Below are 24,922 nucleotides of genomic sequence, written 5' to 3'. Positions count from 1 at the left end.
AAACCACAACAATAAGGCATTAAATACGTTACAGATGTGTGCCTCGTGACAGAAACATTTAACTTCTATGTCGCCATGCTGTTGCAGATATGTACCATTGATATATGAACATGTATCCCAAGGAAAGTGTAAACATACCGCTACCACGAACCATATTCTTCTAGGTTACTTGGTGCAAATTCAGTTTTAAGGTTTCAATCCAACCCAAATTGTGTATCCCTCTCACTCCATATTTATGCGTATGTTGCCCCTTATGAATGCTCGGGGAATGGGGGACGGGAACAAAGAAAGGATTGCGATGAAATTGTGTACCATGTTGAATTGATGTAGAAAACGGGGCCTATTAATACTTTTTATTTTCATACGTCATTAATGATTAATGAAAGAAAGTTCATCAATGATCTATAGTCGTGCAGTTGAAAGAATGTTTATATATTCGTATTATTGCGAAATAGGCGCCATGGGCGAATCACAATTTGATATACCATGCATCAACGTTGAAAGTGAAGATTCGAGGTAAACGTGTTAAAAGTAATTCACTAAAGTAACAAGAAGAATACACTTACCAAAATGTACAAGCAGATAGAGAAAGAGAGAGATTGGCGAATATGTGTGTGTGTGTGTGTGTGTGTGTGTGTCTTACTTTTCTATTCCGTCACTGTATATTTCAAGAGGGTTCGGGATCTGGCTGCTCCAGTGAAGGATATATCTCTTGGATCCACCCAGGATGACCATAAAGTCAGCCGATACAACTCCTGTTAACTGCTCCTCAGCTCCTGTATCTAACCTCGTCATAATGGGATCTGTAATATCCTCAATACTGTCTGGCACTCGCGGACGGATCTAAAATCACAAAACGACTTCGTTTGCTGGGGAACAGTTTGAGATGTTAAAAATATCTTTTACAATTTCTATATATAATGATCACAGAATATGTAAGCAGAATGAAAATTCCATATCTGACATACTAAGTTTGTAGAAAAGCATTGAATTTTGTTTATTTATTACATATTTTTTGTTGATTATATGATATGTTCTTTTGACATATTTAAGTATAATACAAGGTTTGGAGTTGCGATGAATCTACGCATGTTCCTATGTTTTGTTGACTTAGGGTAAGTCATTGAGAGATCAACATAACACTTTCCAAACCACCGCCATAGTAAATGATGACGATCATCAAGCTGATTCGGATGAATTGAAGACTAATATTGATAGCTGTACACTTAATAAATATAGATATGTTTGTCTTACTAAAGAGAACATACAACATTTGGAAGAATTTTTGTACAGCTTATGAAGATATAAGGAATTACCGTTTCAGTTATTTTGAGTCTTATAAAGATTTTTCCCTCAGAAAAGCAGATAACTAAAGCAGAATATTGTTCAATGTTTCAGACCTGAGTCAAGGCGCCTAATAACAACACAGGCTCCTTGGTATATTAAAGAAAGTGGCAAAGTAAAATATATATTTTTTTTAAATGTATGGTTAACACGCTTAAGATTCTCAAATACTGAAGCTGACCTAAAGTTGTATAGCCAGTATAAAGCAACGTTCACCTCAATCAATGCACTCTAGGAAAGATGCAATATTTAGTCACGAATAAATATATAAACACAAGCGTGGAGACGACCTCTACGATTATGGCATCTTTTGAAAGAAAAAAATGCATAATTTTAAGCAGGCGTGGAACGTACTCCCCTCCCAATTAAACAGTTATGAATAATTTAAATCTTTATTGCAGAAGCCAGTGTCCGACTCTGACAATATCCTCACTTACACGTAAAAGATGATGATTTATACATTCGTATTGCACATGATGAATTTATGAGACGTTTCCTTAAAATCCGAAACCAAGCCCTCGAACCGGACATGATACATACTCGATGTATTGGTGCGGAACTGGTCGAATCTTTCTATTCAGTAATTCTCATTGTAACAACTTTTTAACTCTGGCTATTTTCGAAAACAGTTGGAGGAGACAATTTCTGTTCTAGATAAACGGGAGGTGAAAATAGCAATATATACAATTACATTTCCCTTATTGATACTCTATGCTTGACTGTTTCTGATATGTTGAATAATCGTATATATAAGCGGGCGAAAGACAATGGTCTGATAGACGAGCACAAGTAGGCTGTATAAAAATACGACCATATGTTTCTTAGTCCAGTTTAGCTCAAAATGTATCGTTATTAATACGTAACAGTTTGAACGGTAAAGCGGTAAACGTTTTAAGAGTTGCATATTGAAACCTGAAACGCTGTTTCCGAAAACAAAAACGTTTTAACTACTTATTTCGAATGCACATTAGGTACAAGGCAATGAAGTCTCTTGAGCCCTATAATATATCCCCTTTCTATTTGATTACACAACTTAAGCTCGATTGCAAAAATATGTATTTATCTCAGAAGATAGTGTGGCACATGTGGCCCAATCTGTTATGGAGCTTGATAACACTAGGTCAAGTCGGAATTTAACAAAGGGGTTAAAGATCCCAAAGTTAGCAATATTATAGAAAACACGCATTGGAATAATGACAATGACATCCCAACAAGGGTAGACAGACTTGTGAGGCTCGATAAAACTGGATTCAGTTTTCTGTGAACTCGTTAAAACTGACCCAACTTTCAAATGCAACGATATTTATAGTATAAGACACGCTGCCGAAGAGCCGAAGAAGCATGTCAAGCGACCAACCATAAAGCTTCTAACATACCTCCTCGGAAACGACCTAAGATGCAATAAACATCGCCAGCATAAACAATATAAGGAATAATAAAGGATTTACTATGCAATATGCATGGACTTCATTGAAGTCGACTAGAACGTTAGATTTGAAACATAAGTGTATATTAATTACCATAAATGAATAGCATGATGGGAATGTGTATATTCAATGATGAAAGTGGAATGCAACTGCATTTGACACGTGGATTTAGTACCGTCTGGATGAATAAAGAATAGTCGATTCAAAACCTATATTCGAGGAATAGTATTTACTATTGCACAAATAGCAAACTGTCAGCACGCTGTTCACGTGGTGCTGATGATGTTCCCAACTGTGCTGATCCAATAGGCTCCTACAAACAATAACAAAAGCCATTGACCTTTTATACGAAACAAACTGATATGATTGTAAATCTAAATAAAGCCAATATCAATGTTTTCAGGAATTCAGGATATTTCAAGCAAAATAATGTTTGTTTTTTCAAAGAAAGACGCATTGAAAGTGTGGCTTACTTCAAATATATGGTTTTATTTTTCACCCCAAAATTGTTTTGGACTAAGCAAAGTATAACACAGATTTCGAATTATCGTGCACTATTTGGAAGTTTATCTGAAGAGAATGGTTTCTAAATCTTTGCTTAGGTCATAAAACAATTCGTTGATATAAAACGGAAATTTGATGATATGAATTGAATAGAGATATTGACAATGTTTAGTACAAACTGTGTTTAGGTGTACCCGATAGTATTAATAAATGCTATTGTCTTACGGGAATGAAATACTCACTTTGTACCTCGTATTGTTTACGATGTATTCAATGCTGGCTAGTGGTTGCGTGAATGTATTCAACCCCTGCCCACACTAATGTTATATAATCTTGAAAAGCAAAGGTGAATCCAACCGTGTCAGCTGGGCTACCAAAGATAAATACGTTATTTTGTTGAAGACAAAAACACGTTTACACTATTATCCCTACTAATTGAAGATTCGGCTTTCCAAAACTGTATTAGAACTGGAAAATAATATCTATCACATGGATTAGCATATATATTTAGGAGGTCACTTTCTAAATTCATATGTTGACCGCACATGCTAGCAACAGATTGGGTTACGCTTAGTAGGAACGAGAGAACTATTAAATAATGTGACGTATGCCGAAAAAAGTGATGTTTATTGCTACATAAATTTTATTATGTTTGTGTTTATCCAGGTCATGTCCATTGAAGAAATATATATTTTAATGAAGTTTAGTATAACATGTGTGTGTTGAACACCACGTTTAATTTATGTATTCCGTGGCGCACATTGTATTTACTTGTGTTGTATTTTGTCATATGGGCAATTTTATTTTTATTATTTCTTGCAATATACGGTGTTTCCAAACAATGCCTTGCGATGGTCGTAACCGTTACCTTTCCATAATCATGTGGACAAATTGCCATTTTCCAGTTTATTCTCTTCCTGCATTCCTCTGTAACATAGTAAGCATAAGGCTGCACAATCTGGCTATTAGCCACACCAGAAACAGAGCCGTCCACATCCTGGAATGTTGCTGCCTTGTCGCCATCTTTACTTCCGAATCCAGGATCATTTTCGTCTCCATTTAGGACCCTGTTGCCTGTATTATCCTGAATCAGTACAAAAACCAAACAGTAAATGTATTTATGCCTGTTTTTCGTCGCAAAAGCTATGAAAACGATAGTTCGTTCGAGATATTTCTGTTCATATAAGTCCATGTATAATGCGAATAGTGACACACATTGTAAACGTTAAGGATCTGGCCTGGTGTTCAGTCCTCCTTCTATTCTCATATGGCTTCTTTCAGTAATTCTCAAGAGGACATCGAAATGAAGAATATATCCCAGTCTCAATTCAAATGGATTACAATCCTAACGTGAAAAGAGTTTAAAGTCATGTATACTTCCCCATGTAAGCAATCCAATCCTGCAAAGACTACTGCCCGTGTCTTTGCTCTTTGTGATAGATAAAGAAGTTGATTTATTTGGCTGAGCATTCAACATAGTCAAAAATAAAATATAAACATATGAACCTTCACTAAGTATTGACAGACGTTAAAATATTCTCATCAAACAAAGACAATCTGATTTTAAAATCAGTGGAAGATTGTTAGGTAACAGTAACTCTCTCATCAGTTGAACATAAAATCGTACACACACAGTAAATGAAGGGATCATTTCCAATACTAACCCCATCAACAAATGCAAATTTTGCAGCCTTCATGGAATTAACCGTCGAACTGCTAAACATATTTGGCCTCAAAAATCCTATTGCCCCCATGTTGTAGTAAGGTGTTTTCTTGTATCCCTTAAACCAGATGTTTTCCGCAAATACTGGTCCGTCATAGTAGACAAATCCTTGCCTTGGAATGGTCCTGGAAGATAAATCAGCCTTCAAATAGCAGTGTTGGGCAAATACCGTAGCCCAAATTGTGGGACAGGGGAATCCCAAATTGGGCTTGTGAAAATTTCTTAAGTGTACTTATCTGGGATACCTGTTTTGTTAATGTAAAGCTATCATATAACGGAAAATTTACATTTCTCTTTCACAGCACGTAAACTAATATAGCTCAGTCCTAAAATAACATCTATATCAGCAAATGTCAGCACTTTCAATACCTAATATATGCAGACCTACCCAGTGTCACCCCCATTCAACAGAACACTTGTGAACTTATGTTACAAAGCTTATATGTGCATTAGCGCAATGTTTTGACTTAATGGTGCACTTCTAAGTAAAGATTAAATAGGTTGATCGGCTACATCGCAAGGCTTGCGCAATTCAGCCGACGGTTTAATACTTTATATTAGCAAGCAATGAACGTCACTTACTAGGACGAGGAGTATTCCCATGCCCATGGCTACGTTCATACTTTAATTCCCATATAATATTACCGGTAAATACAACACGTTCAATGAGTTTTAGAAACATCCAAAACGTGCAGGTTAATAACATCATCCTTGTGTTGGATTGAATCATTCCTAACGTTATAGCATCTACTATATTGCAGCAACTTAGAAATCTTCGAATATTTACATAGTTTATTTTTAGAAAATACAAACTAGCATAATCAGCTGAGATATTGCTAAGAATGATTAGGAAAAATACATTACAAAATTAGATGTATTTATGATGAGATGTACAATCTAGTATCCTCGTGATATTAAGTGGTTACTTTATGTTTAATATTAGCTTTCAAATGATATTGCAAACTGTAGGAAAAGGAAGGACATATTTTAGAAAGCTCAAAAAATTGTTTGAGGAAACTTTAAATATGTGAATATTCAAATAAAAATAATAAACAAAGCATCCAGCTCAAAAAAGCGAATGGTTTAATTTCCTGTGTTTTTAAGATGTTCATTTGGTTGAACGCTTTATTTTTCTAAACGACGCTTCCGGAACAAGTACATTCATAAATCATCATCCATGACTTGAGTTAATCAAAAAAAAGTTTAATGTTACCGGATTCGTAGCTTCACAATAACTGATTGGTCATTTTAAATTTACACTTGAATTTTTCTTCCTTTTTGTTAAGCGTCTCTGGTTGTGTTGCATTATGCTTAAATTGTTTGGTTAGCTTTTAGATTAAGATCAAGACTAATCCTAAACGTGTTGACAACTTTAAATGTTGCAGAGACAGGATATTGATCTACAATTTGTCTCTATTATTGCGTCTTACATTTTTATATAATGATGTTTATTTCAAAGAATTATCCATTCTTGCCATACTATCTGAAGCACATTTAGTCTTAATGTTGTGTTCATTTTTTATTTTGGAAGGCTTTATTTGTTCAAAGTTTTATTCACTGGAATTACAACGTGCTCAAAAACTATTTGACTAAAACATTAATTTGGAATTATGATGAATTCAGACAAGGGCATTTTTATTATGTTAGTGTGATGCATCAAACGACTGTTATGGCATCATTACATTTCATACATTCCAGGCGATTGGGACATTTGAGACTACGTGCATATCAACCCATTCAGTATTATAATATACAGAGTTATATAGGAACTTCATAATTTAAATTTGAGAGAAATTCTATGACTAATTTCATTCACAGTAGCGCAATTTCTTTTTTAAATTTTCACTTTGTAGTCTAGGAAAAAGTGTTGAATTTTACAAAACTTGATTATTTCTGCACAAATTGCTACTTAGTGTAAGACCATGAAGCTGCGACACTAATACAAACGTATTTATAGTTGCTACTGGACATCCTGCAGGGGAATCATATTCGTGACTTTGCTATGTATTGTCATATTTTGTAACATATAAGATTGCAATGTTTAAATCTGAATTGGAATATCCATATAATGAAGTTTACTAATATACCGAGTTTGATGGAATTGAATACCTATATTAATAATTTGTTTTCCCTTAATGTGTAAAAATACAGCCAAGTAGGTGGTAGATTATCTTTGCATTTTATGCACTAGTATAAGTCATTTCTGTTGGAACATCTGTCAGTACAAGGTCCCTAATTAATAAAGTGTGTGCTATTTATTAATCTAGTCAACAGGGAAAAAGAGAACACCATAAGTCGTATCAATACAAGAAGAAAACAAAACACAATAATCGACACTACTAAACGGCGCACGTCTTGCAGAACGAGAAGTACCTCACAGCTAAAAGTCTGCATCGAAGCCGAGTATTGATTTACAACTCTGTTTACACGTGTAACAATTTACAACTTAATTATAATTTCGCCTGACAATTACGTAAAGAGTAAATCCGACGTCCACATTATAAGCTTAAAGAAACGTACTTACACGTCCCAATGTATCGGTACTGATCGATGATAATTGACTGTAGATCCATTTAAAGTGAATACAGCTGGTTCGCCAACGTTGTTGGATTCTCCGATGAAAACACTGTCTTTTATGAACTGTTCTTGAGAAATTGCTCTGTGTCAAAACAAAAAAAATGTGTGTTATGTCTCACGTTTTCCGTGGTCTAAAGTTCTTGATACAATCGAGTTGATGATTTAGAATGGAAATCACATGTTGTGAATATTATTATTAACTGATCTACTGGCTTCGCTTGATTTAATTATATGTATCTATGGATTAATTAACTGAATTGTATATTTACAAGCTTTTAATATCGACAGCGAAGAAGCGTATAACCAAAATTGATTTGGTGCTTATTAACTTCACAATATACAACAAGCATTGCACTTTATCTATTAAGTAATTCTTTCTTAGCCGATACCCTGCTTCCTTTGGCTTATGATATCTGGGCTTTACCCATCCACCCCCCATAAATCTGTCATAATGTCTTTCGTCTTTAATTTTCATATCTCAATTGTTTCATTTTCATTTCATATGCTGAATTTACATTGATATTATTAGCCATCAGTATAAATGATCGAATAATCTTATGCTTCACAAAGAAGTATAATCAGACTGGAAGGATATTAGAAACGTTTGTGTCTCACCTGGCATATGTCAGACCTCTTGTACTGCCAAGAAATCTGAAAAACAGAATCGTCATTCAAGTATATCAGTCCAGTGCTAAAATATCGAATACATCTCCATATGCCACAAACTGGACAACATAGTTAATGATTTATTATGGGTAACGATACTAACTATTACTGTTGCAAAATTTATATTGCATAGTGAATAAACACATGCTTTGATATGGACACCTGTGAGTGGCTTCTGATGAAAGAATATGAATCCATGAGTGTTCATATGGTATCGGCTAAATACGTGTTGTAATATGAAAACCTGCCAGCGGTTTGAGACGACTGAGTGTGAATCCCTGTGAGATTTTATAGTACTGGCTAAATAGGGGTTTTAATGGGAAAACCTGTCGATGGTTTCAAACGACGGAGTGTGAATTCCTGCATGTTTTTATGGTACTGACTAAATAAGGATTTTAATGGGAAATTCTGTCAATGGTTTATGAAGCAACATGAATCCGTAGCTTTATTAGGAAAATATGGAAGGTTGATGTTGAAAGTGTGTGTGTGTGTGTTGTGTGTGTGTATGTGTGTGTGTATGTGTGTGATAGTTTTGGAGCTCAGTGATATTATATAATGGAATCTATATTTTGGCCACAACAGACAAATTCTCAAGATACAATTAATATGAATGATTATTTAGATCAAATATTTCCCAGTGGAATTATATCACTTCAATGAATACATTTGCAATTATAGTTGAATCAAAACGGTGTTGGGTCATCTTTTAACTTGTAACCAAATAATTGTAAAGTGTATGTTATGCTAAATGCTAGCTGAAGCCAAGCGACCTTACCCCACCCCCTTCTCTCTCTCTCTCTCTCTCTCTCTCTCTCTCTCTCTCTCTCACACACACACACACACACACACAGAACAAACACACAACAAGACTCACAAACACATCTGACTGTTAAGCTCTGTTTTACTTTTCCTCGTTACTATAATGAAATTAAACGGTAGAAAAGTATCAAGAAACTGGTTTAAGAAGTATACATATTGTATTTTATTTTTATAACATCTCTACATTGTATCATTTTGTATACTTGTTTATAACTCTTCGCATAAAAAATACACAGTTTTGAGAATAAATGTCTCCAGATTAAATGAAAATAAATAACTCCACAACACAAATGATTTCACAGTAAGTTAGATAAAAGATCAACGAACACTTACGATGAATCAGAAATTTCAAAGAAGCCGCCACGCACCCAAGCATTCTGGTTCCAGTTGTTGTAAGCTGAAAAAAAAAGGACTTAAATATCGTCCACAGTGTGGACCAATCATTTACGATACAAGTCGAACCTTTTTATCTGAAAGTGTTAGTTGCACATATTAGCTTTTCTACAAGTGTTTCATTACAGGTTTCTTTGCCATCTATATGGCACATTAAAAATCGGTTATATACTGTCAACAAGTAAATTTTATCATCGAAAGAATGAGCTGCAAGCACGATGCAAAACGGTAACTCTATTGTCTTGAAAGGACCATTCCAAACCAATAATTGTCATTCTGATAAGGGTTTCAAAATGTTCAGCCCGGCAGACACGTCAAATACAACAATGGTACTAACAGCTGACTCGTTTGGCGCTCAGCATTAAGAGGTTAGTGTTAGGACTGGTCGGCTTGGTGTTAGGATAATGTGACTGGGTGGGACATCATGCTACATGTCTGCGGCGGCATGATGTCCCAATGGTAAACATCACTATAAACTGTCACACTGCAGACATCGTAGCGATATCACTGAACATTTTTTGAAGCTACTTTAAAAATCTAAATCACGCAGATATATAAAATTTGAAAGAAACAAGAAAATATGTCATTCACTCCATTACATTACCCGTCAAACCAATAATTTTCACTTTTTTATCAGGTGAACTGCTGTTAGTTGGAACTTCCACTGGCTGATAATCATTAATGCCATTCACTAGTCCATCAGGAGTCAGTTTGTTGTCGACGAGCAAACCCTAAAACGAAATAGAAGAGAAAACCAAATGTTACTATTAGAGAACAGTGCAAGAGAATATCGATTACGGGTCAAGACAAACGGATCAGCGATATATTCAACATACATTTTACTAAACCTCTTGCAATGTTATATGTTTCCTTTTCAAATCAATTATATCTATTCCCTTCCGCATTTTCGATGAAACTAATTATTTTAAATCAAAGCTGATGATCACATGGTTCGCTCTAACGCTCACCATATCTATTTGAATGTGGATTTATATATTGTTAATTGTTTCAACCATCCTGTGTTTTTCGAGCATAAACATTTCAACAACAATATGTAATTCTGACATTGTTTTAAATCAATTTTTGTTGGGTATATAGTACTCACAGTTTCATATCCGTGTACTACGTTGTTTGCGAACAAAGAAATAGCTGTGCGGCGAGCTTCCCCTGGTGCCATAAAATTTTCAGTGGCTGATAGACCTAGGGGTGATTCTGGGTAAATGTACCAAATTCCTTTTCCCTGAATTGATACAAATCATGTGTTAAGCAATTGCAGTTAAAATAACACACAATCTATTCCACCAATAACACTCCACGCATCCAAATAGATGAATCATATGGTTTTAAGTAATCAATTATAATATTACTTTATTTCAGGACCATTTACCATTCTAAGCAATACGGTCTGCATGCTGAGCGCAAGCTAAGAACATTTCTGTAAAGCTACGTTTTTATAATCTTACCCATTGCCTAAGTTAATATTAGATTTTTAATATTAGATTTGTGTACCTTGTAAAATGAAATTTATTTGTATAATAATTAGTCATTGCTGGGATTATTCAATTGTCAAAACGAAGTAAACCGTGGAGAAAACAACGTACCTCACCACCAGCACCAACATTGTTTTTCAAGTCATTCAGAGGATTGGTAATCCAGTATGACGTAGGGTCAGTGCTTAAAAAAATCAGAAAGTCTACAAAATTTATGTGTCTATAATAAAATGAATTTTCGGTAATAACGTTCTCAGTGAGATACACATAAATCGAGGTTCTTATATATTTCTAGTGCACCAATTGTAGAAGGCAAGGACATTCACCCGATAGGAGAGAGAGAGAGAGAGAGAGAGAGAGAGATGGAGTAAATCAAAATAGTATTCGATTTTTGTCATTAACATGGTGCAAAATAACTAACAATGCAATAGAGGTGCGTGTTTAATCTTTATATGTGCCGTGTGTTATGCATTATGCCATTATGCCATTAGCATGTGTATTACAATACAGTCTTATACACTTACCTATCAGTTGGTATCAATTTTGCTTTCATAGTACCAAGAGCCAAATTGCCATCAAATGTGTTGTACTTTTCGCCACCGTCCTCCAGGAAGTAAGAGTGCCCAAGAGATCGAAAGCAAACATTGTCCTTTACCTATAAGAAAATATATATATATATATATATATATATATATATATATATATATATATATATATATATATATATATATATATATATATATATATATATATATATATATATATAGTTAAAGAGACAGAAAGTGTCAGAGTTAGAAGAATAGAACAATATGAAATAGACAACAAATATGAAAATTCCAGATCTATTTATTAGCTTATCAAAATGTATCTACATTATTCAAACCGAAAATTTAACGTTTTAAAAACGTGCCTAATCATTTAGATTATACTGATAGCATATTAAGAACTTTTTCCATTGAAATTGGAAGACACATGTTTACTCTGTAAACACTTGCATTAATATCGAAAATTCCGGCTAAGAACGCCCGTCTGAAGTGGTCAGTATAAGCGCAATTCATTTCTAATGTTTTTATGTAGCACGGAATAAGAAGAGAACGATAATAAAATGAATGTTTCACAATTTACTTTACTGAACTTTTTTTAGGAGTTTGGATTTGATATTTGCTCTTAATGATAGTGCTCAAAATAAAAGGGGTTTCCTATTTTAGCACAAGTCTATGTACCTAATGCAAAGTCGTCCACATCATCTGCAATTCCGATTCTTTGCTAATGTTTATGATTTGTCTTTTCCTTGATGAAATTAACAGTGTTCTTATACTAATTGCAATGTTCAACACATAAGTAAATACTTCCACATAAATTCATGTAATAATGAATAAAGTCCACATTCAATAATTGCTTGAGTGCAACATATCTTCCTATTTAACAATACCTGACGAAAATAAATTTTCCCTTTACCAAAAGAAAAGAAGTGCGATCGGTTTGAAGGCTACTCAAGAAAATTTGATAATCTTATAGCTTAATATTTTGCTGCAATCGATAAATGGCCGGTCATGTGATGTCTAAATTAATTTGATATATGAGATGTTTCGTAAGAGTCTGACTTTTTCGCAAGAGTCTAGACCGCAATATATACGCAAGGTCCAAAAGGAACCGAGACGAAAGTTCTTTAAAACTGGAGTTTTGCTCCAAGCAATTTCATTTGAAACAAAGTTTCATCTATATCTTACATAGTACAGTCTTCAAACATCTTCCAACCTGGTTGGTAACATTTTGCCACCCACTTGAGACACAGTTTGATCTACTCTGGCGGGCAAGCTTGTATCCGGCCATCTGACTGCTTCACGATTAAATGTATAGCTGTCAACTGGAATCCTTGTCATGCGATACGCGATTGTCTAATACCACAACACTTTCGATTGATCAATGGTCATCAAAACAGAAATTTTAGGCTTATGTTGCATAAACATCACCGGTGGCTTTATCAATTGCACGGTATTCTGACTACCTTTTTAGCAATTTAAATGCCAGTCTGAAACTTACTAGTGCAACTTGCTTAGAATGAAATGGGTTCCTGTACACAGCATTCTGTGCAAATGAACAACTATTCCAATATATTCCTGGTATGCATTTCAGCAATAAACCTTCAACCTGGTGGACAACTTCATTATAGAATTCGTTAACCTGACACATGTTTCACCTACTAACTTAAATTGAGTTTTACACTGACAGTTGCGCTGGTGTCTTAACTTGACTTAGAATTTACAAATCAGCTATATATTCAGCACAGACTAAACCTTTGAGATTATTTCTGGTGAAAGCAGTCTGCTTTGATGAAATATAACTCTTTTTGAACACGAAACAATCTGTCGGACTTTCACCAACAGTACAAATTCATAAACATATATGTAGGTTAAAAATTAAGCAATGTGGTTGGGTAATATTTGGGTATGACTGAAAAATGCCAAAGTCAAGTGTCTAAACATGACTTTAACAATAAGCTTGTAAAATTCTCATCCGATGTATTCGATCTACACTTAAATTTGGAACGTTTTCCTTATGATTAAGGTTTGATGTCATAGATCCCTAAAATAAACAAGAAAAGATATTAAACGTTGTCCAAACGTTCACTAAAATTATAGATAATGTCAAGAAATATCTACCTTGTACCGCTTAATGTCTTTAAAATTACATTTTCATGAATTAGGATTATCAGAAACTTTCCTGTGTTAAACATTATGGATAGCCAGCTCATATTTCAGACATTTTATAAATGGAAAATAAATCATTTCATTTTCAATTGTATTTGACAGAATTAGATCTTACTAATACTCCGTGCGTTCCATGGATCGTTACACATCTAGCAAAAGTGTGGTGTATGCTGTTCTCCTTTAAATAAGGCTTGATGGTGTAGTTTCTCGTATCTTTGCACATATGGAAGTGAAGGGGATATGAACCTTTAAGGAAAATTAAAGGACTTAAATGAGTATCAATCACATGTATTGGTCTGGCATAATAAATCAACAATTCCATAGTCTTAAAACATCAAAAGCGATAAGGCTCTCTTCAGTAGTATAGGCAATAAAAGCATCGCATATTCTATAGATGTGTGCATGACACAAGAAGAAACGTTTACTACAAAATATAATAAATCATATTTTTTATTTTGCAGTTGGAGTTTTAAGGAAACCAATCTGATAGCCTTTAGAGAATTTACTTGTATTTAAAAGGTTACTTAACAGAAAAGATTGTTGTATGATTTTCAAAACTTTAATACACTGCTATAATTTGAGTTTGTTCTCCAAAAACAACAAAATCTAACATCGTCATAAGTAATATGCAGAGAGAAGGTAAGCAAATTTTTTGAAGTATCGTTAAAACGGATTGAAAGGAATATGGCTTCTGTAAACCGAGGTAGTGTTTACTATTTACTTTAAGTTGGTATAAAAGCAGCATGGTACCTTTAATTGAGTGACAATTATAATATTTTATATAAGATTGTATTTCGTGTCACCCAACAAGTAAAATACCAAACACACCCAAATCGGTTTGTTGTCCCATGTGATACAGTTCTGCTCCTTCTACTCTCCCATTCTTAAAACCGTATAAAAACTGAAATGAAAACAACGAATAGGCATGTACTGATACCTGCCTAAACTATATATACTAATAAAAGTTCGTCTATCATAGAGGACGAACAAATCATGTGCGAAGCTAAAACATTACCTTGGTGATTTCTAGGTAAGTAATTAGGATATAAAATAATGTATTCTGCTAATTCCAGAAGTTGCAGACGGATAATATATTACTTATATCATCCTTAAAGTCTTCAGGGTATAAATATTTACTTACCTGTTTATCTCATATCAAATTTTTTTAAAGTTTCAATAATATTAACCGTGGCGTCTTTCTGAAATATACAACAAAACAACTCCAAAACATTATATGTTACCCACTTCGTCATGTTCGTATGTCGTTAATTAATGCAAAATGTATGCTATTTTATAGCTGGGAACAGATTCGTACCCATACAATTTGCATTGATTACATGTGACTTCCTGATGACATGCAAATATTACATCAATCAACTAAGGCATTTCAAAACTTAATACAACCAAATTCATATGACAAAATGAATAGCAAAAACTTAGTATATGCGATTATAATGCATACTTATGTTTTTGTAACGTTTATAATAATAAGGGACAGTAGCATTGTTAGCGACAGTTAAGGTTATGGTGTATGTTTTAAAACTCGGTTAAATGGAATTTTGCGATACATTCATAGCGTGAGGATTGCAAGTTTCAGGTTTATTGAAATGTGTTATGAACACGTTCTGACAATTTCTGTAATATAAATATCACCCTGTACCTTGATGTGTCCGCCAAATGTGTCATAGTCAAAGTTGCTACACTTTCCCGGGCTACTGGCATCAATGACATAACAACTGTTCTCCATTTTCCCCTCAAAAATAATGTTCCTGCTCAACAGCGCCACCTCTGCCCTCATGTCTACTACTCCATCTTCTACACCGCCCCAGTGAGTGTAACGGGGTGGCACTGATAATGCGAAGTATACAATCATTTAATCAATATAAGTGTACATTCCTGGCCAACACCACCACTGACTACTTCTTTTGTATAGTTGTACTCTCCTCCTGGCCTAGCATGTAATGCAACAATGAAGAAAAAGCGATCAAATGTATTGTAATGTTGTATATCACTTGCTTACATTGACAGCTATTCAAATATTGTGTGCAGCTAATTCTACAGCCAATATTGGTAAATTGTGATGAACACGAACACTTGTTCAAAACTCTTTGAGAATTGGTCTATCAGTGATATATGTCGCGTGATAGTTATATTGATACTAATACCACCTTAAAATTATTAAATACAGAGAAAAAAAGAAACGTTTCTCCACCTTGTCGATTGCTATATACATTTATAGTTTACTTATTTACAACAATATGCAAGGGCCAATTGATAGTTTCTATAAGCGGCTCAGCATAGTTTGGTAATATAAGACCTTTAACATTCTCAAAAACATTGTTGAAAGTTTCCTTACAGTCTATCCTGATTTGCTTGTTGCTACACGAAGAGCATTCTAATATTGTCCCCTCTTCTGCCTGGTTCCAGTCATAATCAGTAGAGGAAATAACGACTCTGTCCCCTTGAATAAGAGGGAAAGAGATCAAGTATACGTCAACCTATTATTAACATCGTTGTCATTGTTACCGTTACAATCAACGCTTCTTCTTAATGTATTCAACGAAAAAAGAGAATGTATCATGTTGCTGAGATAATTATGTATAATTTTGTTTAAAGATAGGTTGATAACTTAAATACTTAAATTAAAAACTCTTTACTTTGCGTACCTTGCAAAACGTCACTGCTGTAGCACACGTATGACCTATATATGGTAGAAGCAACTGTAAATCATATCTCTGCCTTCGCGTAGCACCAACTTACCTTAAATATGATGGGATAATTTACATTTGAAAAAAAATCTAAACCTGAGATGTCCTTCGTGTAGACATTATATTATGGTTCCTCAGTCCCTGATACCAGTATCCATACTGGACTCCGCACGAGTTAGATTTCTACATGTGTGGTGGATTATTGTTATATATGCATGTTTATGCTTTTAAATAGAATTGATTGAATGTAACCAGTTCCATGTTGCTCGATAAAATTTCCTCTGAGGCCTGCTATATTTTTTTTTAAGTTGGGGGGGGGGTGAATTCTTGTATGTACATATTGACAAGCTAATTGGTTATTACCGTTCTCCCATGTGTTGACATAATCGATCAGAGTTATTATGGGATAGGTGGCGGATGTTGTAAAGATGAAGAAATTTTGTTTAGATTTCCATGATTCGTCAGTGTCAGTCAAGCTTTCTACAAGAAACCTCAACCCTTTGTCCCAAAGGGTCAAGTCAGCTGTGGCAAGACTTCCTGAGCTAGAAGGAGGAGTGATTGTCTCTCGCACCACGACACCAGTGGAAGCTGCAACAGTGTGGAAATATTGATGGTGAGGCATATATACAATGCATGCATGCGTACATACAAACATACATACATGCATGCATGCATGCATGCATCCATCCATCCATCCATCCATCGATCCATACATACATACATACATGAGATAACAAGTACATGACAGACCGAGAGACATGAAAAAGGTTCATAAGAGTAAGAATGGCCGTGCTCTTGATGACATTATTTGCAGTTCAGTATGTTTTAAAAAATACAAATAAAATATTAAAAATAGAAATGTTCAAAGCACAGACGTGATAGGACACGTTTATAGTTGATAACACATTTCAATGCATTACACTTTTATTAGGCCGTTTATGTCAGGCAATATGTTAGTTGACTCATTGCAGATAATTTTTACAGCTCTTAAATATTAGCACGTCAAATTGTAAATTTGTGTCCCAGTTTACATAAGTACAAACCAGAGGCCTCCAAGCTGCGTTACTGAAACTCACGTGGATTCTGAAGGGCATTGGGTCTCATACATTAGTGATAATATAAGAATCAGAAATGTTATATAGAGATAATGGCGTTCTAATGTAAATAATTAAAACCACATTGACAAGTATTGGAACACAGAAAGCAAATAATAGTAAACGTAGCATATATTCAAATAATAAGTGGCACACAAACACACACACGCGCAAACCACATTACAGCCACTTTCTTGCTACTGAGTATATTAATCAAATTTTAACCTTGCTCTGTTCCAAGAAATATAATTTGCATGAAAATTGACATGTCATTTTCTAATAGATATTTTAAAGTAATATTAGTTATTTGGAATGGTTCTAAATAAAGTAGAGAGGTACAAATTATGGAGATTTATTAAGATTTATATAAAATGCCCAAGGCACATGAAAGTAATAATGATGAAGTAAAACAATTCGAAGAAAATTAAACATATTTCGTCTTTGCGTCGCTGAAAATAGGATTTTACATGAACTTTTTTGGGGTGTAAATGTGAAAATTTACTTTTATACACCAAGGCTGCATATGCATTCTTGTTGTTGCTGACTGCCCTCAATTTGCTTGTGCCTGTCACACGTCCAAAAATGAGAGTTTCAAATACGTTGTAGATTTCAGTTAAATCGTAGTCCAAGATCAGAGTCTTCCTCAGGGAGAACAAAAGCATCTCGTTATTAGCTAATGCTGTGAGAAAAAAAGAAAAACATGAAGACAAATAGATTTTTTTAAAAAAAGATCTACTTAATTTAAATGTATCCATGAACTTTGAGACCTATAAGATGCTAAATGAGAGGAAGCAATATTTCATCCATGAATAAAGTATAAAATGAATGCAATGAATGTGCGCCATATAAGATCTTACCGATCAGGGACACTCCTTTTCATCATAGAACGTTATTTGAGATTTTCTCTAACTTAAAATGAGAAGAACGAAATTGGTCGCATAGCTTGACGTCGATAGGTATTGTTACAGTGTACCTGCAATCATTTGTCTCAACGTATCTCGTCTCTCAAGGTGATTCCAAAAGTAGAAACCAAACACTTCAAATCTCTTTTTCACTGGCTGGTTCTGAGCATTAATTTCAAAAACGTAGGCCACCAAGGCGTCCATCCATGTGTCGGGATCGTATGGTCCATCCACCTAAATATGATCATATAGAGGGACATATATTTAGATAATATGGCAAAAATACAAATATAATTTAATAAAATTGATCGTAGAGATGAACACATGGCTGATATAGAAACAAAGATGACCAAAAAAGTAATGGATAGGTAAATCAAAACATATTTCGATTTTCTACTCTGATTTATAGTTTCGCGAGCACAGGTTAAATACCAGAAATATGCATGTTGAATACACTGCAGTGAAATTGATTTACTAATGAGGATTCTTCCTTAGTGGTAGAAAACAAAATTCTTCTAAAATATAGCCTGATTCTAAACGTTGGTTTTGAAGATGAATATGGGAAAATAAAAGTCCTGTGTCAAATATGTTAGGTGTTGGGAAAAGTAATTTCTTCACCTTATTTTCGATATGTTTCATCATAACTGACCAGAAATGCCTCAATTCATCAGCTGAGAAAAGGTAGGATAAAGATGCTCTACTAATGCTAGCCATATAAAATATTCATTTATTAGTTTTACCTTACCGTTAATCCTGACTTATATCGTACGGTGGAGAAAGTTTGTTTTGTTATTCAATGTCTCTTTGAAACAACATGCCAGATTTGAGCATCCAATCGCAATCAGTTTAGGAGGTGTGCATTATAAAATTGTGTTTAAATGAAACATACAAATGTGAGACTAATCTAAACTCTTCCCTACCCGGGAAGTAATGCGAAACCAAATGATAACTCTCTCTCTCTCTCTCTTTCTCTCTCTCTCTCTCTCTCTCTCTCTCTCTCTCTCTCTCTCGGTTAGGTTAGACGACAGTCTGGTTACAAGATGACCGTACGGAGGAACTTACTCTATGATCATAAAGAATTCCGTTTGATTTGGAGAGCTTCTCAAGAGTTCCATCCAGTTTAGTCCAGGACAACTTTCTCTTTCCATGAACCTCCAGTGTACCCCCACTCTTAACTAAAATTGACTTTCCAATTCCTGGGAAATCACCACGCTTTCCTGTCAAAGAAAAATGGGAAATAGTTCAATCTGTAACACTTTCTTCATTGTTTGTTATACCCATCAGTATTGTGTTATTATTATAAATGCCTATAAATTCATGTTTAAGTCTCAATAACTTCAAGGAGCTATTTCATTTCTCATTTCCAATGGATCCTTCATAACTTTGTCCGTTCCCTTTTATCTGTTCACATTTTCTGCTTCCATAATGTTCTATTTCTTTTCCCGCTAATAATCTTCTAACAGTAAACTAGTATGCATAAATGTAACATTCAATCATTTAAACCTTACGGATGGTAAATATATTTTTGTTATAAAATCAATAAAAGATACATATTTGGCATATCAACATATTGTCTACATAATTAAGACTTTTAATCTTGTATCATTTGTATCAGGTTTTGGATTTCAAAAAACGTATATTGTCTATGCTATCTCTTTGGTTTTGTTTTCTCCAAATATTTGCATTTTCATCTCTTTTGCTTCTAATGGGGTATGTGTTGTTAGACGTACTATGCAATGACGTCTTAGATGTAAATCAAAAATACAGTAATATTAATTTATTTGTCTTTGTGTTATGAAATGTATTTCTTACCTGCAAGTATTATATGAACTTTTCCCTGATAAAGACAAGATTCGCTTCCAATGAGTACCTCTCCTGATATCTCTATAAAGTTTATTGTTAGCGTGATCTCTATGTTCGGACTGAATACCAGCTTCCCACTAGAAGTGACTATGATACCTGTCAGGGTCAGGGGCGATTCATCCAGGAGGATCCCTGTATTGATTACGACATTGGCCCCCGTTGTTGGCTATATAATAATAACAAGAAGAAGAAGATATTTGTACGCACAAGGATTCTACAGATGAGAAAGAAAGAGGGATATAGAAATTGGTAGAATACGTAGGACAGTTTTCAATACCAAAACAGTTATATGCTACAAAGAAAGGACAGAAAAAAGAGCAAAATCAGAGCAATTGATATGTTGCATGTTGGTCATGATTACAACATTCAACAATGGACAAATGATCGAACAGTCGTGATGATGATGCATAACATATGCTTTTCATTATCAAGTCTTTCTAAAGATATCACATAATTTCATTTAATATAAGATCTCATCGGTTTACCAGAAGAAATGGCAGCAAACGAGTCAGAACCTAAAGCCAGCACTTTACAATTCTCAAACGAGAGAGGCCATAATTTCAAATGAACAAAAACTTGGTCATTACTGGCATATAAGATGTTTCTCTTGAGTGCTGAGGACATTTATTTTACATTTTGCTGAACATAAGTATATGTAGTAACGGACTACACCTATAATAGAAGTTAAGAAGAATTTATAGGAGTTCAGAACTGGTTGTCTCAGTTATGATGTCCTTTTGTTTTAAATTTGATTGCACATCACTTTAAATGACAATTATTCACTTTATTTGAATCACCATACATCCACTTACTTCTGGAAGGTTATTGTGTACACGCTCAGAGTAGTACATGCGACAAAATCAAAGGTAGATTGCACGGGATTGTGTGGACGCACATCTGTTTAAATGTCACACAATCAATTTATTTAGATCTTCATATATCTATGACTTTGAACGGATTTTATTGATACGTTCAGAGAAGTGCTGACGGTAAAATCAGTGCTAAATTACATGCAAGTTTTCAGACTAGGACAACCTCGTAGTGTGATCTAGCACGAGCCGGATGTGGGATTAAAAAGGAAGGCAGCGTGCTTTGAAAAGAAGTTAATATTAGTATTACCCTAATTTGTGTTGCGATAGGCCGTGCGTATTTCTTTTCTTGTCGCACTTTGGTACATGGCTACCAACCGTCCTAAAAGGTAATAGAGGTCAATAATTTGTGTCTAGTAGAATTTTTTATGACGTTTAATGTGCATATCAATGACAAAACAAGATTAAACTATTTTCGTGTTAACATTTAGAAGAGCGATTAATATTTAATATAATTTGGATAAATGCGTCTACATGACCACATTTTCATAGCCTTTCATACTGATAGCATCGGCAACAATAAATGTTGAAGTCTAGTAATAATATTTAAGGACTGTCACCCTCTTGTTACAGATTTCCTTAACAAAGCAAGGTAAGACACATTTGGAATCATTCTTATGTCCAAACAAATGTGTTCTGAGGTACCTCAACCGAATAAGATGATTCCGCAAATCATTTACAAAGGTGATTGTTTCCTATGGCAATTTGTTAAAATTAGAAACATTACATAGAGTAACAAATTGGCAAGATTGTCAGATTAACAATTAAACTATGACCATGTGATTAACATATGACATTCACATTATTTTCCAGTATCATTAATTCATATAAATAAAAGAGTTATAACATTAATCATAATAGATAGGCAATTGTTTTCAAATGAAATTAGTAAACATTAAAACTGTTACAGGATCCGAGAACTGGACGATTTGTCAGGTCATTAAATATTTATTTCACTTATTTTCTCCTATTGCAGTCTGGTAATTTTCTGAAGTAAATATAATTCCTTTTGTATTCTTTCTATATTATTTCAAAAATGCTTTGGATTCATTTTTGTAGCTTTCTACAATTAAATAGACGAAAAATCAACTCGCAGAACATTAATGAGTCGCCCGGTTACAAAACGCAATGAGCTGTATTGCTGTACTGCATATATGTAAAAATATATGAGCTACGGATTCGATTGCAATGTATTCAAAGACCAGAAATCTAATGATAAATGCCAATTTAATCTTAGGCCCTTGTTACTAATTTATGGAGTATTATGTAAAATATGATTACTTCACGTAGTGTGTAGTACACCACTCCGAGTGTGGTAATTCTAACTCTAAATGATTCAAGAAATCAGTGGTATTTATTTTTAAGTTAGTTTCGGTATAATTGACACAACGACTTTTAGTTTTACTATGAAACTTCCGTACTATGTTGCATTATGTTGTTGTTGTTGTAGTGTTTAACGCCATTTTTCAGTACACGATAGGCTATACATGGCGGCCAGTATTAATGGTGGAGGAAGAACCCTGAAAAACCCAGGGAAGAACCACCGACCCACGAATAGCTACTGGCAGGCTTTCCCACGTACCGACGCTAGCCGAGACAGAGGTGAGATGGCAGTGATCCGTAACGCAGAGCGCTTTAGACCACTCGGCCACTCGGGGCCCCTGTTGCATTATGAAAAATAATACTAATATGTTGGCATCCGTTAGACTCGAGAGACGATGGAAGTGCGCCCATGAGAGATGTCCCGCTTGGTGTTCGTGCAGCGTCTGCTGTGGTTATATACCCCAATACGGGAGTGGCAGTCATTGCTGCACTTGCTGCACTTGAAGGGGTTGAGTCTGGCGTGGGTTGAAGCTGCTTCTTCTTCCTCTGCGATCGCTTTTCATCAGCTAGCAAGCGAAGCTTGTCCTCGCCAACTTTCAGACCAGTGATCAGAGCATGTCGCCAGCTGGACCTGTCTAGAGCAAGATCTACCCAGGTGTAGTCATTAATATCAAGGGGTTTCATGTAGCGCTTGAAGACATCCTTGAAGCGGAGATGTGGACGTCTGATCGATCTTTCACCAGAAGCAAGTTTCGAATCAAGAATGTTTTTGAGGATAATAATAATAATAATAATAATAATAATAATTTTCTTTTCCTTCCGCATTTCTTCATCCTGTATTTGTCTTACAGTTTCCACAACGTCCTTTTAGTATTACGGTTTTGTTCATATGATTAACAGATGTAACGCGAAGCCTACGTGGATACACACAGACGTTGAACGTGTCAATTCTACTTTATTTTACCAGCAGATAAACTTTGAAACTGATATCAACGAGATGTATACAAATACGTACGAGTGTTTTACAATGCAAGAATGTAACTATTGAGTCCTGTATACAGTTGTTAACATGTGTAAAAGGTAAAAGAAGGTGTGTCAGTTCTCGGGGTTATTTTACTACCAAAATGTGTGTGTGATTTGGATTTTTATGTTAGCTTTTTCACGTTTCTAGTCGTATCGCTACTGCGTCTGCCAGTGTGGCAGTGTATAGTGATGTCTAGCACTTGGGCATCATGCCACAGACATGTAGCACCATTTCAGCTCAGTCATATTGTCCCCACACCATGTTTCCGAGTTGATATGAAAATATACTATCAGATCTGTTATGTTATTCACGCCCAATTTTCGGAGAAATATGCAGGGTTTAGATAATCAGGCGTTTGTGGGGTTTTTTATATATCAGAACCCTGAAGATCTGAAAGGCTACTCACAGGGTAAGATCGTACGGCGTCTGAAATAAACCCATTAATGCTGTTTAATCGAATATAATTGCAATCTCATGAATCTATCATCTAATGCATACTTTTCACTTCAATCAGCGTTTAGACCTCTTTTGGTCTAGTTTGCAATATCTTGCAGAAGTACATTACTCATATAAAAAATAAGTATGTGGTATCAAATGATGTTAAACCATCCATCAATCACATTTGTGTGAATGGTCATGAGTGGCATACCAACCACGCTGAACCAGTATGTATCAGACAACGCACCGTCCAACACTGTAAAAATAAACATTGGTTCAACATACGATCTTGTTCAAGCCACAAGAAAGAAGAAGAAGAAACAACACATCAACCAAACACATCAACCAAAATTACCTACTTTATCTTGACCTTTAGGGCAAAATCTTTATTTCCACACTCCCTCTACGTCTGGAAAAGGCAATAATTTCCCATACTTTGCCGGATGTTGGAGACTTTGCATGAACCCCAGTTTATGTTGTATGTGATGAACCAATTATATACCTTCTTAATGATCAAAACAGCTTCATTCGTTGTGATTTTAGAGATAAGATTCATGTATGCATCGTAATTTACGTATTTCTAGAATGTGCTCATAACTGTGCTCAAATATGTGTAAATGTATTCGTTACATAACTGTCAAGAATTACTGTCCCGAATACTAATTGTCAGATTTATGTTATAGTTATGGGACTTATATCAGGGGCATGAACTGTTTTGGTGTAGCACAAATTCTAGTAATTGAAGACATGATATAATAATTTATAATAGTTGCAGGGGGAGACGCTGCGGAGTCAGGAAATGTAATTGCTTTATGTCAAGATAAATGCCACTGAAGACAGTGGACATGTTTGTAAAGGGCAATAGAGAAAGATACGCAAACAAGGAGGGCTATGATTGCTGAAAAATGTAGAAAGCAATAAATAAAACAAATATAATAATGTTCACATGTATCATCAACTAATAATAGTACAGTCACATACGCACCTACACAGATCTGAAATGGAATTATATATATTAACCTGCTCTCTTCAAGGCGAGATATGATA

The 24,922-nt window shown here is 34.7% G+C and overlaps 1 protein-coding gene across 1 annotated transcript in view; it reads right to left on the bottom strand.

Annotated features, from left to right (window-relative positions):
- Nucleotides 1-24,431, bottom strand: part of LOC149781938 (cell surface hyaluronidase CEMIP2-like) — a 31,364-nt gene extending 6,933 nt beyond the window's left edge. The window contains exons 1-19 of the mRNA XM_089935035.1: nt 24,378-24,431; nt 20,171-20,387; nt 19,421-19,575; nt 18,430-18,592; nt 17,959-18,135; nt 16,011-16,115; nt 15,315-15,502; nt 14,483-14,555; nt 13,770-13,900; nt 11,468-11,598; nt 11,055-11,127; nt 10,559-10,693; nt 10,058-10,184; nt 9,394-9,457; nt 8,191-8,226; nt 7,523-7,657; nt 4,940-5,123; nt 4,144-4,359; nt 644-843 (exon numbers count right to left, since the gene is read on the bottom strand). Of these exons, the coding sequence (XP_089791161.1) occupies nt 644-843; nt 4,144-4,359; nt 4,940-5,123; nt 7,523-7,657; nt 8,191-8,226; nt 9,394-9,457; nt 10,058-10,184; nt 10,559-10,693; nt 11,055-11,127; nt 11,468-11,598; nt 13,770-13,900; nt 14,483-14,555; nt 15,315-15,502; nt 16,011-16,115; nt 17,959-18,135; nt 18,430-18,592; nt 19,421-19,575; nt 20,171-20,387; nt 24,378-24,431 (2,564 nt within the window). The remainder of the gene's footprint in view (nt 1-643; nt 844-4,143; nt 4,360-4,939; nt 5,124-7,522; nt 7,658-8,190; nt 8,227-9,393; nt 9,458-10,057; nt 10,185-10,558; nt 10,694-11,054; nt 11,128-11,467; nt 11,599-13,769; nt 13,901-14,482; nt 14,556-15,314; nt 15,503-16,010; nt 16,116-17,958; nt 18,136-18,429; nt 18,593-19,420; nt 19,576-20,170; nt 20,388-24,377) is intronic.
- Nucleotides 24,432-24,922: the final 491 nt, after the last annotated feature.

The sequence above is a fragment of the Sinohyriopsis cumingii genome, chromosome 15 (genome assembly GCF_028554795.1).
Source record: "Sinohyriopsis cumingii isolate HCF-2022 chromosome 15, ASM2855479v2, whole genome shotgun sequence".
In the NCBI taxonomy this organism is placed as follows: Eukaryota; Metazoa; Mollusca; class Bivalvia; order Unionida; family Unionidae; genus Sinohyriopsis; species Sinohyriopsis cumingii.
Note: the sequence above shows the minus strand (reverse complement) of the source record. Positions and strands in the feature narration are given on the sequence as shown.